The sequence below is a fragment of the Uranotaenia lowii genome, chromosome 3 (assembly GCF_029784155.1).
Source record: "Uranotaenia lowii strain MFRU-FL chromosome 3, ASM2978415v1, whole genome shotgun sequence".
NCBI classification, from domain to species: domain Eukaryota; kingdom Metazoa; phylum Arthropoda; class Insecta; order Diptera; family Culicidae; genus Uranotaenia; species Uranotaenia lowii.
The window spans coordinates 279,747,087-279,763,930 of record NC_073693.1 but is presented as its reverse complement, the minus strand read 5'-3'; the positions used below and the strand labels follow the sequence as shown (position 1 = coordinate 279,763,930).

At 33.9% G+C, this 16,844-nt stretch overlaps 1 protein-coding gene across 7 annotated transcripts in view; it reads left to right on the top strand.

The window, feature by feature from the left end:
* LOC129750921 (uncharacterized) overlaps nucleotides 1–16,844 on the top strand; it is a 296,065-nt gene that overhangs the window by 246,231 nt on the left and 32,990 nt on the right. For all 7 annotated transcript variants that reach the window (XM_055746119.1, XM_055746118.1, XM_055746120.1 and 4 more), the window contains one exon: nucleotides 485–620. In XM_055746119.1, coding sequence (XP_055602094.1) covers nucleotides 485–620 — 136 coding nt within the window. The remainder of the gene's footprint in view (nucleotides 1–484; nucleotides 621–16,844) is intronic.

The window sequence follows — 16,844 nt, the reverse complement described above, 5'->3', positions numbered from 1 at the left end:
TTCCAGTTCGAGAATATTTCAACTTTCCCTCAGTCAATTAAAAGTAATTTCACACGCCATTTTGATCTGCATTCAAACTTGTGACCTGCTTCAATACTCAATGTGCTAGAAAGGCATCAGTTGAACGAGAAATTATCGAGAAGGAAAAGATGACTTTTGAACATTGGGTTAAAGGTGCATAAAGCAAAGTCAAAAATTGAGACCCATAATAAGAATATAAGTTCATAAAATATTTTTTAACCAGATGGTAAGAACTTAGCATTAACACAAATAAAAACATAACTTGTAGATTCTGTTCTGTAAATTTTTGCATTTGGACTCTCTTACTTTTGATTAAAAACTTTTGATGTTATTTAATTATTATCACACAGTGCCAATCGCCGATCACCAATCATAACGCTCCAACTTCTCTAACGAGCCGCATTCTGTTCTGTTCTTCTTGTGTCTCTTTCCATCATCGGCTTCTTCATTTCCCCTGGTGCAGCTACGGTCGCGAGGACGAGGAAGTTATGGGTCTAAAGTTTTGCAATGAAGCCGTCATCGCCTTACAGCAAATTTGGCCTAGAAGCGGCGGCGGCGGCGACCATCATCAGAGACCGGAAGTGCTAACTCCATTGCAGGTACGTGGAAATTTTCACAGCGTGAAGTGTTTAAATTCTGTGCAGATTGAGTGTGAGAAAGAGAGAGAGAGAGAACCGCGACCATCATACCGCTACAAACGAAAGCGAGCGCGAAACTTTTGCTTTGAAAAAATACATCAATTAATAAGTTTCCTTCCAAGGCTACAGCATCTCGCCGACAGCGCTGGTATGGTTTGGTTTTTTTTGCCTCCAGCAAATTAAACGGAACCGGAAGCCACAGGAAGTTTAAATGTATCCAATAAAATAACCGGAAAATACAGTTATTCAAGCCTTCAGATTTTGAATAAAATTTATAAAAATAACTTTTCCAAACAATATATAAGAAAACCGAAAACGACTATGAACGAGGCAAAAATCCTTAAGGGAATGATTTTTCACTATGTAATTTACTACTAATTCAATAACGATTGAAATTTAAGGTCATTTCTGTTCAAATCCGTTACATTCTGCGGGAGCAAAAAGAGTTGTAAAATTAGGCTTTAACAGCTGCATTTCAGTTATCTGTTCGATTCATAACCAGCATTATTGAAATCTGCTGCTTCTCTTGTAATTGTTCTTTTAGGGTATGGTTTAACTGTTTCAAGAGTTTCTTGCTTTTACGCAGCTGCCACATAGATAACTACTAATATTACAACTGGTGTGTAGTGAATTTGTGATAGAATACAATTTACTGCAAAAATTGAGACTGGTGCACATTTTCTTCTATGCTTATATTTCTCAAAAATTTTAGAATTCTCTCTGCAAAGTGCAAAGTGGAATCATCCGAAAGACAATATTGATGAAAAACCGGGTTTCCATGTTCTTCCATAAGAAAATGTCTCAAAATCGTTTACAAACTTTAAGTTCATTGCACGACCCTTTCCAGTGATCCGAACTAGATTTTACATGGTACCTAGTGCTAGGCCTAGGATTAATTTTACATTTCATCGTATAACATTTTCAAAAGTCGAGAGATTTGAGCCACCCTCATATATGTATAACCAAAGAGGAGATTTTCTAATTCTGGCTAATGCAATAGGAACTGTGCAAATAAGGCATCCATTGGTTGGAATTGCAAGTTGGTACCTACTCCTTGTTTATTTTCACGCTCCTGTCAAATCATCACAGTTGACACATTTTGATCGGCTGTTATCTAGGTTGCCGAAAAAAATTCTGTGGTTTAGAAAAAAAAAATCTGAATTACTGTGATTTTATTCAAAGATTCTGCGATGGTTTTCTGTGATTCTAATTCCTTTAATTCCATTGAAAACTCATGATAAATTGGGTATTTTTTACATTTTAGTTTTGAAAAATCAATTAACATTACCAATCTTATCATACTTTTATAATTCAAAGTAAGGAATCTAAATTTTATATAGACCGAAAACATTATAATTTTGGAAATCCATTCAAAATTCAAAATTCAAAAACTCTGTGAAATCTGTGAATATTTCAAAATTTTGTGTTCTGTGACACAGATTCTGTGATGAAAGTTCGCTCAAAATTCTGTGAAATTACAGATTTTTCTGTGATTTCCGTAACCTTGGATGTTATATTACGAAGACTAGCTCACAGATGACACAGAGCATGACCAAGCTAAGCCATAGAAAACAGACGTACAAGCTCGAACAAAAAATCTTCAAAAAAGTATGTAAAATTTCAAATTCTGACATCTGACAAATACGTTGAAAATTGACATGAAACAGTGCCATCTATTGCTCCATTCAAAAGTTACAAATCAAATCAAGTGCCCAGTTTTCGAAAAGGCGTAATTGTATATGCATTCATTAATTATCAAACTAATGCCGCTCTTTGATAGGCGGGTTTAATTTTTTTCTAGATAGATGCAATAGGAGCTACTTTTGACTGGACAGAATTCCACTTCCTTTTTTTCATACGGTTTTTACTTATTGACTTTTTTCGGTGAGTGAAACATTTTTTTTTCTAAAATTTACAAAACGTTTCGGGTTACTTTTCTTCACCTATCATCAGATCTCCCCCAGAGAAACCCGAAACGTTACGGAAATTTAATTAGAAAAAAAAGTTGTTTCACTCACCGAAAAAAGCAAATAAATAAAAACCGTATAAAGTGCCGGTGATAAACTTTCATTCATTCCAATCCAGGCAGTCGAAATTTCTAACAGTTTTACAATAAGTGTATGCACTTCTTGAGCTGTTATCGTCATAGGACGAATCGGCTATATCCAGTCAATTAGGAACATTCTTAACGATCAGTCTTAGCTGATTCTAGACATCTCGAAGTGGTTTACTTTCAAGTATCACTTTTGCATCCCATGGTCCAAAATTTTGCTCTTCTTCTAGCTTGAAGGAAAAAGCGATTAACTTTTAAGCTATTTTTCCATTATGCTACCGGACGAAAGCGTTATGAAACTTTAGCAGAAATTTCCTTGAAACGAGCCAAAAAGTTCATACGACCTGTTCAAAACTCACTAAAATTTTGTTTTTTTTCTCAGTTTTAACAATTCTTGTTGGTGTGTTTGGAGACATCTGGTGACCCAGCCAAAAAAACAAAAATTAGAAATTTTACACAAGTTTTTTTGGCTAGCTTGTACGTCTGTTCTCTGTGGCTAAGCCTTGAAAAGTGGGAAAAGTCCCAACGACCGTTTGAATCAATTTCATGTTTTTAGCTAAGCCACCTGATGTCTCCAAGGACACCGGAGAGAACTTTAAAAAAGATAATTCAGTGCAGAGGTGCCTGGTGTCCTGATTTTAAAGGGTTTGTCCCTAAAATCGAACTTGTAATTAAACCCCTGACCATACTGACTGGACACTCGATTTCGTTTGTTGGATATTTTTTCCAACAGTACGCAATATCGATTCCAGAGTGCGCATCGATCGATTTGAAAAAATGCTATCCCAGTTAGAAAGTGCCACCCAACTTTCGAAAAAAAATAGACAATTCCTACGATAAAATCGGGCTAAACAGTTACATTTTTCCTACAGGGCATTTGTATCGGAAAAATGGTAGGTTCGCCACCTACCTACGATTTGACAATAAAAATTAGCCAGAAAATGGTCGAATTTTTGTTCTAAATATCCTGTCAGTGTGATCAGAGGTTAATTTATCGAACAAATCTATAATAAATTAATTAAACTAAACCCATTGAACCGATGATGTTTTTCGAAACGAACTGTAGGCCAGCCAGCTCAACTCTGCTGCATAAATTAAGGCGTTTAAATTAATCTAGAAAACTCTAGATTATTTCCATATATCTATAGCTAAGGCTGGAAAGCCGAAACACACGCTCAAATGTGAAATTTATCTGATTAAATCACAGACCAGTGAGTAGGTTATGAATTTTGTTTCCTTAGAATGATCCTTCTTAAAACTGTTTTAAGTCTTAAAGAAAGTTTAGCATTGAACAGGTTTACAAATTTCATCAAACTGAGCATGTCTTAGCAATAAACGAATTTTCATTTTAAATAATTTCAACTCTTTTCAAAAAGTGCTCAATTTTTGGTCGAAAGATTAAACCCCCCATGAGGGTCCATCAAAAGCAAGCAAGGTATTCTACTCTACAGTCAAAATTTTTTATTCCTAATCAAATTATTAATATGGAGTAAGGTTATTCGATAGTAACACTCTTGACACAGAGCTGATGTCAAAACCTCAAAAACTCATCCCAGATTCAGAATTCAGCTACAGTTCTTCTAAATTTTCTCACTTATTAGTAGTTATTCACTTCTGAATACTCAATTTTAATTAATATTTGACTCATTACAGAGATTCTGGTTCTTTATGATCAAAATCGAAATCCGAATCATCACAATTATAGTAATGGATTCATTATTGAGGGCTCTGAAAAACTGATTTAAAATTAAAATTTCGAAATCAGGTTCAAAATTTAGTTTCAGATTCAGTTCGAAAATGAGTTCCATAATCAAAATAAAATGATCAAGATGACTATTTCAGTAAGGAATTTAAATTGCAAGAGATCACAGACTCATAATTCTTATTGTTAGTTCGATTATAAAATTTAACCACAGTCAGTTTGTTAGCACAATTCAGCTGAAAATGACAAAAATTAAGTAGAATTTTAGTTCATTTTGCAAGTTTTGTTCTATGATAAACTTATTTTTGAAAAACCACCCACAGGAATTGATTTTGAAAAAAAGTAATAACATGTATCTTCTAATAAAGAAATTGCAGGGAGTTTCATATGTATTGGCGTATTGTTCCACATGAATAATAAAGCAGTCTTCCAAGTTTCAAATTAAAATCTCAAACTAAGATCGAGTTTGCATAAATCCGATTTGAAACGCAAAATTTTAATATTTTACTTTTACTTTTGAAAATTTGATTTCTTTTTAATTTTTTTTTTCGAATCTGAAGCCATTCTTCAAAAAAACCTCGTTGTAAATTCAAATCAAATAAACAAAACTAAGCAGGCCAGAGTACCCGGTTTTACCCGGATATTAACTTTTTAAAAAATTGGAAAGGTTTGGCCCAGTCTGGTTGCTAAAATTTTGTTTAAAAAATTTTTCCGGATTTATCAACCTTTTTTTTTTGTAAAATCAAATCAAAACTTCAAATTGCATCATTATAAATTAATTTTTTTTCTCGAAATTTCTCATGCTAGATTTATTCAAATAAACATAAACGATTATTTGACTGAAAAACGTTTCAAAATCTTGTTATGATTTTTCGATGAAAAATTAATGATCCAAATGCTTTTCTTCTTGATTTGTGTTGAATAGTTTCTGGGTTTTTGTCAAACTTTCCCTGATATTGCCTGGATTTTGGTTTTAAAAAATTGAAAAAGAATGTCCGGATTTTGCCAGGTTTGCCCGGCGATCTTAATCTAAGTTCACTAGATTTAGATGCAAATTTTAAGATTTTAAACATCGATGAAAATAAGTTTCCTATTTCGTTACTAAACGATTCTTTATACAAATCCTAATCATCATTTGGAGGAATTAAGCGTTGAGTGAAGCGGGGAATAAAGCGTGGAGTTCCCTACAAAACGCTTCTTATGCATATGAGAAATGTGCTTTATGTTCAATTACTTTATATTAAAAATCATACAATGTAAAAGTCTGAAATCGGAGAAAAGGTTGGATCTCACCAAATTAGTTATCATCAACAAGACATACTGATTCGAAACCGTCGCTTTGGAATCCAGAATCGGAATCTACTGCTATAGAAGTTTCTGAAATTGATTTGTTGCTTCCCACATTAGACTGAGTCGATTTGGGGACATTTTTGAATTTCTCAAACCCTGGGGTCTTAAAAGCTTCGTTTTGGTCCAAAACTCATCCACGAGTTTTTGCAGAATTTTTGAGTAACGTTTACATGAGTAAATTTGAACTTTTAGGTTTGTATGGGAAAATTGAATATTTTGTACTGAAAAATCAATATCGTTTTTGATTTTTCTGTAAAACCGAGCCTATGGTTTTTGTGCCAATTTATAAATTTCCTGAAGGAAATTTCTTGCTGAACAACTTGAATAACTTTTTAAATCTTACTTTGTCTTCCTAGGGGTGGGGGAGGAGGTATAAAAATTTCCAAAATCGTGCTTACGTAATTAGTAAACGGCCCCTAAACAGTACAACACTAGCTTAAATTGATGAGTATTTCACTAAATTCCATCCACGAAATCAAATGTATTCACAATAGAAATTGAAGCATGAATTTAGAGTACAGTTTTTAAATATCTATCAACGAGTGAGAAACTTTTTGAAAAACTGTAGTAGAATTGTTAACCTGCGTTAAGATTTTAGTCGTTTATCAAAATATGGTTGGGAATTCAAAATTTGGAGTTTAGAGAAGAACCTTTCGCTTGAAATGTTTGGCCACTTATTGGGAGGTTTGTGTTTCATTTAAGTGTTAGAAGAATTGTGAGTAAAATTAGTAGGAATTGTGGGGTATCATTGGCCAATTTTTTCTGTGCTTTATAACGTCTTTATTAAAAAAAGATAAAATGAAAAGGATAAATGGTATGGTTTTTTACATTTCCAACGTACCATTTGGCGATATTATTTATTTTATATTTAATTGATTTCCCTAAGTTCTGTTCTGACTGTTTAGAAAAAAATCCAAAATGACCAAATGACATGTATGAATTGATCCAAAACAGTGATTTCATGATGCATTGCGTTATTTTAAAGCAATTTCAGGTGAGAAAACAAAAAAGAGAGTTGTATATGATCGAATAGTTTAATTAAAGAAATCGGGCTCATAGACGTTTTGTAAAAAACGTTTTGGAAATTTTTCTGTACCGTATTAAATAAAACCGAAATTAACTTTTCATTTGACATAAGAAAAATTTACAGATAGGAAAAATGCATTTTAAGCTATGAACGTGTATGAGAACACTGGAATAAAGGTGGCCCATTATTCCCCACAAGTTATGATTTTCAAATTGATTGCATGTTATCGATGTTTATCAAAAAATCCTTTTCCTTGTGCAAGACCCCTGAAAAAAAATGTAAATTTCAATCCGAGTATCAAGACTCGATGGATTACTCCAAAAAAGTTAATTGCACGGTTGTAAATTTTGAAGTGAATTGGTTTACATTTCTATTGCAACAATTTGATAAACAAAAGACATTCCAACCTATATTTGAAAATTTTCCATCTTATGGTTCCGAGCTTCTGGTAGCCCCAAAAGTGTTCTCAACACATAGATAACTTAATCATTTCAAGATTCTTAAGTTAGCAATAAGATGATTTTTTTTCTCTGCTTGACCCGGTTATAACAAAAAAAATGGATGAGTTTGTTTTAAAAGTCGATTAAAGAAGAATAAGGTTTGAAATTTATGTAAAGTTTGAGAAAAATTATAACATTTTGTTGGTATACCTGTTAATTACATAAAACCAAAAATGGTTTAGGTTAAATTTTTTCATAATGTTTTCAATCAACACGTACACGTGAAGTACATTTTAATGAACTACTTATTTCCATCTGTAAGTTACAAACAAGCATAAAACTATAAATCATTGATTTACCTGGAATGCACATAACTCAAAACTGCATCACTCGATTGCAAAAGTTGCAAAATGAACCGGATACCAAATGCCGCTAGCATCAGAAAACTTTTACTCGTTAAACATTTCCACCACAATTAGCGCACAATTTAGACAAACATTGGTGGAGGTACCAGTGATTAAAATTTTCCTCCTGGTTTGGCAAAGCATGCTGCTACTAACATCATCGCTAAACATCCTCCAGTTATGGTACGGTAGTGAATGGTTCTGGAATATTTACAATTTTTCCGCTCCGACAAACAACAACAACAACAACCGGAGCAAACGGAAGACAAAATTTCGTCGTCCCGCCACAGTAGCAAACGAAAAACAAACAGAGAGCGCCCGGGAAAAGGATAATGGAAAAAGGCTCAGTCGGCGGAAAATCTGGTTAAAGTGTGTATCAGGATTCGGTGAAAACCACTTAACCGTTTTTTTTGCCGCCAGTTTTGTTCGAGTAAGGCATAGTGGGACTTACGAGTTTTTACGGACGCCATAGTATGATTAAACTTTCTAAAATTAAAGTTTTGGTGATGAATAAGCTGATACTTTTGTTTGTCAGAAAAATCTTTAGTAGTTAGAAGCTCTTTAACTTCATCTTATTACATTTTATTCAAATTCACGTAAAAGATTATTTGTCTTAGAAGAATTTTTAAAATATTTGAAAGATTGTCTGAAGAATAATTTTCAATCTTTAATTTTTCAACACTACTTTACCGTGTTTACTGTTTTACTTACATTCCAGAACATCTTTTTTCCTTTCAATTTTCCCGAAGGTGCTTTTTACTTTTCAGATCCCTGGAAAAAAAACATTTGTTGGTGACATAACAAAAGCGAGGCCCAAGCACCGTTGGCTTTTTCCCCAAAGTGCCAAAACGATATAATCTTCAGCAAATTTTCCGCCGTTTTTCTTCCATTTTTTTTTTCAACCCCCCAAATTCCCGAATTCAAATTGAAACACGCTTGTTAGCATTTTGTGTCTTCAGCTTTTTTCAGAACCAGCCACCAACACAAGAAACAGCCAATTTGGAGATGTATTTTTCAAAAATGATGCACAACGTGTGCCCTCCTCCACTTCGTAGTGCGATTTTAAATTTTGCGTCCTAGGTAAGTGGGATATGGGAAGAGGATGTCAGAAAAAAAACAACCATCAGACATTTGTCAGCTAAGTGGCTGGCTGATTCCGGCGCAAAATATTTTGGAAACTTTCCGTTTCCCGATGTCCCGCTGTAACGAGTCAAAAATTAGCACGTCAACTTGAGTTGATGGAATTAATGAAGCATTCCTATGTTGAGTTAATAGGTGACACAATCTACGTTGCTTGTTAGTTCGTAATGAACTTAAAGTTTGCAGTTCATATACCCAGATTGTGTCAATATGCTTTTTTTATAATTTGGGGCCTTAACCTAATGAATTAAAGTAAGGAGGATTAAATTTGAAAGTTTGGGCCGATGTCAAACCTAACACATTATACCTAGTAGTTGCCTCACAAATTTCAGTATTTTAAATCTAATAAATGAAACTGTTTTGAAACTTTTTGTAAATAAAGAAAAGGGAGCTTGAAGCTTTATCTGAACTGGAATTAAATTAGACAGTTAAGCTTCTTTAAACCCATCAATGAATTAAGTTTAAAACTGTAAAGTAAAATTTCGAAATTCGAAAAAAAGCCTCCACTTTTGTGATCACATCTTACTAAAGCAACTTATTTCTTCGTGTTTAGTGAATCAGAAATGCAATCTATATACATGAAAATCGATTTCTGTCTGTCTGTCTGTTCCCTATAGACTCGGAAACCATAAAACCAATTTACGTGAAACTTGACAGGTTTAGGTATTTATTGTATGCTGAGAAAAGTTCCTGTGGACAAACATATTCAACTTTATTATTTCTAAAATTCCTCAACTAAATACTTTCTTAAAACCAACGGTGAATCGATTTGTTGTTTGACCCAGTTAACACAACAATAGCTTAACATTTCTAACCGGGGATAATACACTTCAAAATCCACACTCCGCGCTTGCCAGTCAGTGGACTGAAGAAAAAAAGTGGAATAAATTATATTCACCTGGTTAGCTACAACAACCCTTTCAGGAAACCACTTCTAGGTATGTAGAAAGGAACCAATCCAAAGCACCAACCCATTCAACAGTGCGCCGAGATTCCTTTGCATTGGACTGGACTATGCGAACGACAGCGAGCGCCAGCATTCCCCTTGGCGTTGCAGCACGTTTTTAATTAATTAGCATCGGTGGCGGGGCGAATTTATGACTGCAACCAAAGCTGACCAGCACGTTTTTGCATCATCATCATCATCGTTTGCCTTCTTCCTGCAACTGCGCTTGGCAGCGCACTATTCCGGATGACTCACATCGACTGCCGGGTTGGAAAGCAGGAAAAAAAAGGCAACAAATTATGGAAACATTCACGGAATTAATTTCCACCAGTACTCTCTGGAGCCACCATCATCACACTGCTGGTTGCTATTCTAGGAAGTCGGAAGTGGTGTGGATGCACTTATTGACGGAGCTATGGACAAGTTTGGACTGGCAAAATTTGCATCAGTATTCATTGCTTTTTTGATATGTTGACGGGTTAGCCAGTTAATTTTTTGATCGTTGGAATTTTAGAATCATAGCTATGAACCAGCACTGGAAGCTGTTAAATTCTAACGGAATATCCGTTTTTGCTTTCCTATATACACAAAATTAGGTACTTAAGGGTTTTCAAATAGCAATGAAAAGATTTTTTTTTCGAGGAGATGGAAAGCTACAATGATACGTTAAATTACACAAATTAAATTAAGTTCTCTTTTTACTTCCGAATGATTCAAAGTACGAAAAGAATTCCCAAGACAAGTTTTAAAAAACAGTGTGTCGTTATCTGAGAGTGGAAAAATTTAGGATGTGAATATTCCAAGTGAACTTATCTAGAATCTGTAAGTTTGAACGGAAAATAATGCAAAAAAGTCGAAAAGTGGCTCCAGAGAGAAATCCAAATAGTTGTAAATGCAACAAGTTGCATGAGTTAGGAATAATGACGAGTGATGAAAAATACGAATTTTACAGCAAGTTGCTCATACAAATAATTGCAAATATTATTAATTGTATGACATCAATACAGATGTTATGAAATCGCTTGGTACATCTTTGTACCTGAAAATAATCACATCTTCGTAGGTGATGGAAAGAATTAGAGAAACTTGAGCTATCAAAGAACGAAAGAACATAAGCTGTAAATACCATGATTTTTTCGAAAAAGATACAACGGCTTACCGGCAACACTTGAACCTGCGATCTCCGCTTCAGTACAACGACGCGGGTGTGCCGTTGTATCTTTTTTCGAAAAATTCATGATATTTACGGCTTATGTTCTTTCGTTCTTTGATAGCTCATGTTCAAGGTTGCCAGAATTTTTTCAGCACGTATCCGGGCCGGACAAACCAAGCAATTTTTATATAAAAACCTGGCAAAATCCGGGCATTCGATTTCAAATTGACGAACATAAATCCGGGCAATATCCGGGCAAATATTGTCAAAACTCAGAAATTCCTCAACTAAAATCAAGAAAAAATTTTTTTTCTTCATCAAAACTCGTCGATAGATTTTAAACGGTATTTTAGGCTTTCAAAAAACCTTTCATGATTATGCTCATGAAACTTGCTCAAAAAATTTTGTTTTGGAGGTGTTGTTTTTTTTTTTTGTTTAATCCTCCAAATCAATTGAACAAATCAGGGCAAAACCCGAGCATTTTTCAATGAATTCCGGGCAACCGGGCCGGGCCGGACTGTTCTTAAATTAAGTATCAAATATCCTGGCAAACCCGGATAAAACCGGGCATTCTGGCAACCTTACTCATGTTTCTCTAATTCTTTCCATCACATACGAAAAAGTAATTGTATGACCTTTTGAATCAAATTGAACAATAGATTTTAAAACAACTCTAATAAAGTGATGTTTCAAAACAACACTAACTTAAATCCAACTATCTCGAAAATGCAAATACACTTTTTTTATTCCAATATAAGTAAGATATTATAATAGGCAAAAATGCGTGCAAATAGGCAAAAATGCATGCAAAAATTCCGGATTTTACATCTATATTTTCTTAAAGAAGTTTTTAGGAAAAACACTATTCTTTTCCTAAAAACTTCTTTAGATTTCAAATTTGATCGAGATTATCATCATTTTTTTATCTTAATAAATTACAAACATAAACCTAATAAACAGCGTTTATTGGAAATTTGCAAAATCATACTGCAAAAAATTCAAAAAATAATGGGTAGTAAATTTCATATTACGACAAAGAACCTGTTCTTAAAATTTATTCATAAATTCAAATTTTTTAGATTTAGAATTAAGAATCAAAATTCAAATTAGAAGCTAACTGTGAAAATTATAAAACTTTATCTGGAACCTTCTTTTTGAATCGAATCAAGGATTCAATGTCCTCTATTTCATTTTAGTATAGATTCCAAAATCAAAATAAATATATTTTTTTCTGTTTGAAAAAATTAATTTTAGAATTGTAACTAATAACTTTGATCACATCTCTGATTAACAATTCAAATGAAAAATTTGAACATGAATCTTAAATTTTCTATTGAAGAGTCCAAATATTAGAAGATGTAGTTTTGGACTATTGTATCAATTCAAAAAAATACCATCAAGATTTTACTAGATGATTTTTTTTCGCATTCAAATTATCAAATTATTAAAATTAAAAATGTAAACGAAGTTATGGACATATGAATAAGAGATTTTATTTCGATCAAAAACAAAATTCTAATCCTAATTTTACTTTTTTTTTTGTTTTTCGACCGGAGGACCGACTCGAAACAGTAAACCAAATGAGCAAAAAGAAGTAAAAAACCCCAACATTTACTTCGATTAATTGTAGAAATGGAATAAAAGATGTATGTCATGAACTATATTCTGCGGTTAAAAAACATTCTTCTTGATCTGTAATGTTTTTTTTTTAAATTTGTGTGTTCTTCGAGTTTTTAATGTTTAAAACCAAATTTTGAGCTATTTATTTTTCACCAATTTTCTAGTGCTAGTAATTATCATAAATTCTGAAAAAAAAAATATTTATTTGCACTTCATTTTGATATCAGGAAGAATTTAATTCTAGAAAAATCAGCTCTGACTTCGATCACTTAACACTCTAAGAATAGAAAAATCTTCTCTAATTCTAATCTAAAATCGATTGCACAAGACAACAAAATTCACATTTTTCCTATCCGCAGAGAATTTAGGAGAAAATATTTAAGTGATTAAGTAGCGCTGATCCGAAATAAATATGCATTTATTTCCTATCAGTTCATGTTTCGAGATAATTATTGAAAATAAGTAGAAATTTATAAAATAAATTTTCGAACATTTTGGAGATTTCGAAAAAAAAGTTTCCAATTCAATGATCAATGATGCCGCGAGTTATTTTGACTTCTCAGAAAAGTAAAGTTGTGATGTTTTCTTTTTGACATTTTTTTCCAATTCTTCATAATACGAGAATTTTAACGGTTTTAAATATTTCAACCGAACGGAAGCTCTGAAGTTTCTCAAAGCATAAGTCAAATTGTTTTGTGTCTTCAACAAAGTTGTTAAATGTGATGAGTTATCAAAAACTCAAATAGACTATCTTGAATGCCGCCTACAAAGTGTTGTCCCGAATCCTACTCCGCCGCCTAACGCCACAAGCAAACAGATTCGTGGGAAGTCATCAGGCCGGCTTCATGGATGGACGGTCTACGACGGACCAGATATTCACATTACGGCAAATCCTCCAAAAATGCCGTGAACACCAAGTCCCTACGCATCATCTATTCATCGACTTCAAAGCCGCATACGACACGATCGACCGTAACGAGCTATGGAAAATCATGGACGAGAACGGCTTTTCCGGGAAGCTGATCAGACTGATCAAGGCGACGATGGATGGAACGCAGTGCTGTGTGCGGATTTCGGGTGAATTGTCGAGTTCATTCGAATCGCGCAGGGGGCTTCGACAAGGTGATGGTCTATCCTGCATGATGTTCAACGTGGCGCTAGAAGGTGTTATTCGACGAGCGGTGGGCGAAATGCGGGGCACGATTTTCAACAGATCCAGTCAACTTATCTGCTTTGCCGATGACATTGATATAGTCGGCAGATCATCTGCGGCGGTGGAGGAGATCTACCGCAAACTGAAACGCGAAGCAGGAAGGATTGGGTTGATGATTAATACGTCCAAGACGAAGTACATGCTGGCCTGCGGATCCGAGACCGACCGAACCCGCTTGTCCAGTAATAACAAGGTCACGATCGACGGCGACGAGCTGGAGATAGTCGAAGACTTTGTCTATCTCGGCTCACTTGTGACCGCAGACAATGACACCAGCCGTGAGATCCGGAGGCGAATTATCAGCGGAAGTCGTGCCTACTATGGACTCCACAAGCAACTGCGGTCGAGAAAACTTAGCCCTCGCACGAAGTGTAACCTGTATATGACGCTCATTAGACCGGTTGTTCTCTACGGGCACGAGACATGGATATTGCTCGAGGAGGACCTGCGTACACTCGGAATATTTGAGCGACGAGTGTTAAGAACCATCTTTGGCGGCGTACAGGAGAACGGAGTGTGGAGACGAAGGATGAACCACGAGCTCGCGCGACTCTACGGCGAACCCAGTGTCCAGAAGGTTGTGAAGCTGGCCGGATTCGCTGGGCGGGACATGTTGCGAGAATGCCGGACGACTGTCCTGCAAAACAGGTGTTCGCTACGAATCCGGTAGGAACAAGACGAGCGGGGGCGCAACGAGCGAGGTGGTTAGACCAAGTGGAGCGTGATCTGGCGAACGTGGGGTGCCCGAGAAATTGGAGAACGGTTGCCATGGACCGAGTGAATTTTAGGAATTATGTTCGTCAAGTTATGTCGTGAGACGGAATACTATGTAAATAAATAATAAATCTTGAATGATGTCAGAAATAGTTTTCCAGAAAAATTCTTAAAAATAGTAGAATTTAGTTTTTTTTGAAGCCTGTTGTATTTCGGAAACTAAAATATTTAAAAATGATTTGATTGATTAGCTGAAAACTGTATTTATTTTCCGTGCTGCTTGTTTAATTAATTAGTTATCAAATATCGATTTTATTCAAAACTGATCAATTTTAAATGCGATATTTGAGCCAAATCTAGGGTAATTTTTCTTTCAATACGAAACTTTTGGTTTAAATTTTTTGAATATCTGATGAAACTTGTATACTTGGTTTCAATTTTTGTGCACTGAATTTTCTGCCTTTAGTTTTAATTTTGGTTTGTACGGAAACTTCAATTTTGATTATCATTTCGTATTCTTTTTATGGTGCTTTGAGAATATTGAAATTTAAGCTGCCCTAAATGGATTTTTTTTTAAATTGCCAAAAATTGATATGGATTTGAAACTTTTGAATTTATTTATTAGTAAATTTTTTTATTAAAAAATTTTTCAAATTTAGATGTTTTTAGGAATTAAGTTCCTTCCTCATTGGTCGTTTATGACACTGTTTTTATTGTCACTAAATATGAAATTCGAACCCCTCAGCCCCTTGGATGAGTCTTTCGCACGGGCCTAGCTACTATGCTGTTTTCATTTTAAATCCTGGAAAAAGAATTGATATAATTCGAAACGTCGGTGTTTGAAAAATATATTTAGGATTCTAAAAGATTTCCATGAAGATTCATATATTCAAACATCGGTTTCTAAAAAGTTATTCATTTTAGTGATTTAATTTTATTGCTATTTATATTTCAGTTATTTTAATTTTTTAATTTTATTTCCTACAATTAATTTGAATTAAGCATTCCACATTTTCACAGCACGTAACCGGCAATGCAAGTCGTGCCATTTTTTCATTTAAAAAACCTAGCAAAATTGAAAAAATCAAAACAGATAGAATTTAGTTGAAATAAAATTTCCATGAAGAGATTGAACGGAAAAGATTTAAAATACAGATACCTACATTTTTTTATTCAAAGTTCCTCAGCACGTTCAAACCGTATTTCAAACTTCAGATCTTTTTTGGATAAAACTCGTCCAATTTAGTTGTTGTAAATCAAATAAAAAAACAAGACTAAATTAGAGCTTTTCGGATAAAACCGGGTAGAGTAAGTTTACCAGCCTTTTTTTATTGTATATGGGCCTTGCAAATCCAGACATTTTTACCCAAAACCCTAGCAAAATCCAGGCATTGGTTTCAAAATTTTTAACTCAAATTTAGGTAAGTCTTGTGAAAATTCAATAGAAATTATGAAAGAGTATCAACAAAAAGAAATTAATTTTTATCAAGACACAAATCTGATTTTAAAATTCAAATAAAAATATTTAGAAGTTCATTTAAATTAATCAAGTTGAGAAAATTGTTTTTTTTTGTGCAAAAACCATTAATTATGACAACTATATGACTTTTTGGTTTGGGTTTTGCAAAATTGTGGATAAATCAGGGCTAAACAAAATCGGGGCTTTTTTCCTTGATATCCGGGAAACCGGCCAAGACCGGGCTTTTCACAATGTTTTCTTTCCAAATCCGAGCAATTCCGGATATAAACGGGCAAACTGGAATGCTTAAGGTAGAAAAACGAAATGCGGCAGTCAAGTGGGCTGGACTCTTCCCAAATTTTCTACTGAATATCCGGGCATTCTGTAATGCTTAGTACTAAATTTGGCAGTTAAATAATCATGTCACAAAAATGTATTAAAAAAAACATTTATTCATAGTTTTTGTTTCGATATTTTATACATATATATTTTTTATATATATAAATTTCAACACGGTTACGTATTTACGAAGTTTGATCAATCGAACTTTATATCTTGAATCTGAAATATGAGTTGGATATCTAATGGCTCAATTTGATTACCTTCAAGTCATCCCAATTTCTTCATTAAAGTGAAAATTTCAAACATGATAAAACTCTAAATCTTTAGTATTGCACTGAACAGAATGAATTCAGCATTAGAAAGCTACAAACATATATAGTAGATATACAGATACCAAACTCTTTGCATTTTGCGTATAAATTCCAACAGACGTTTCTTTTTACAAACATCAGCACCATCTACTGACGGAAAAGGTCAACATTTCTCACAAATTATGTTTTATAATCGTAACGTGTATGAAAAATGACGTTTGAATCAAGATGCATCTGATGTTTTTTTAAATCAATTAAGATTAAACTATACAATATACAATCTGAAATAATTTGATTTAATTTTGAAGAAA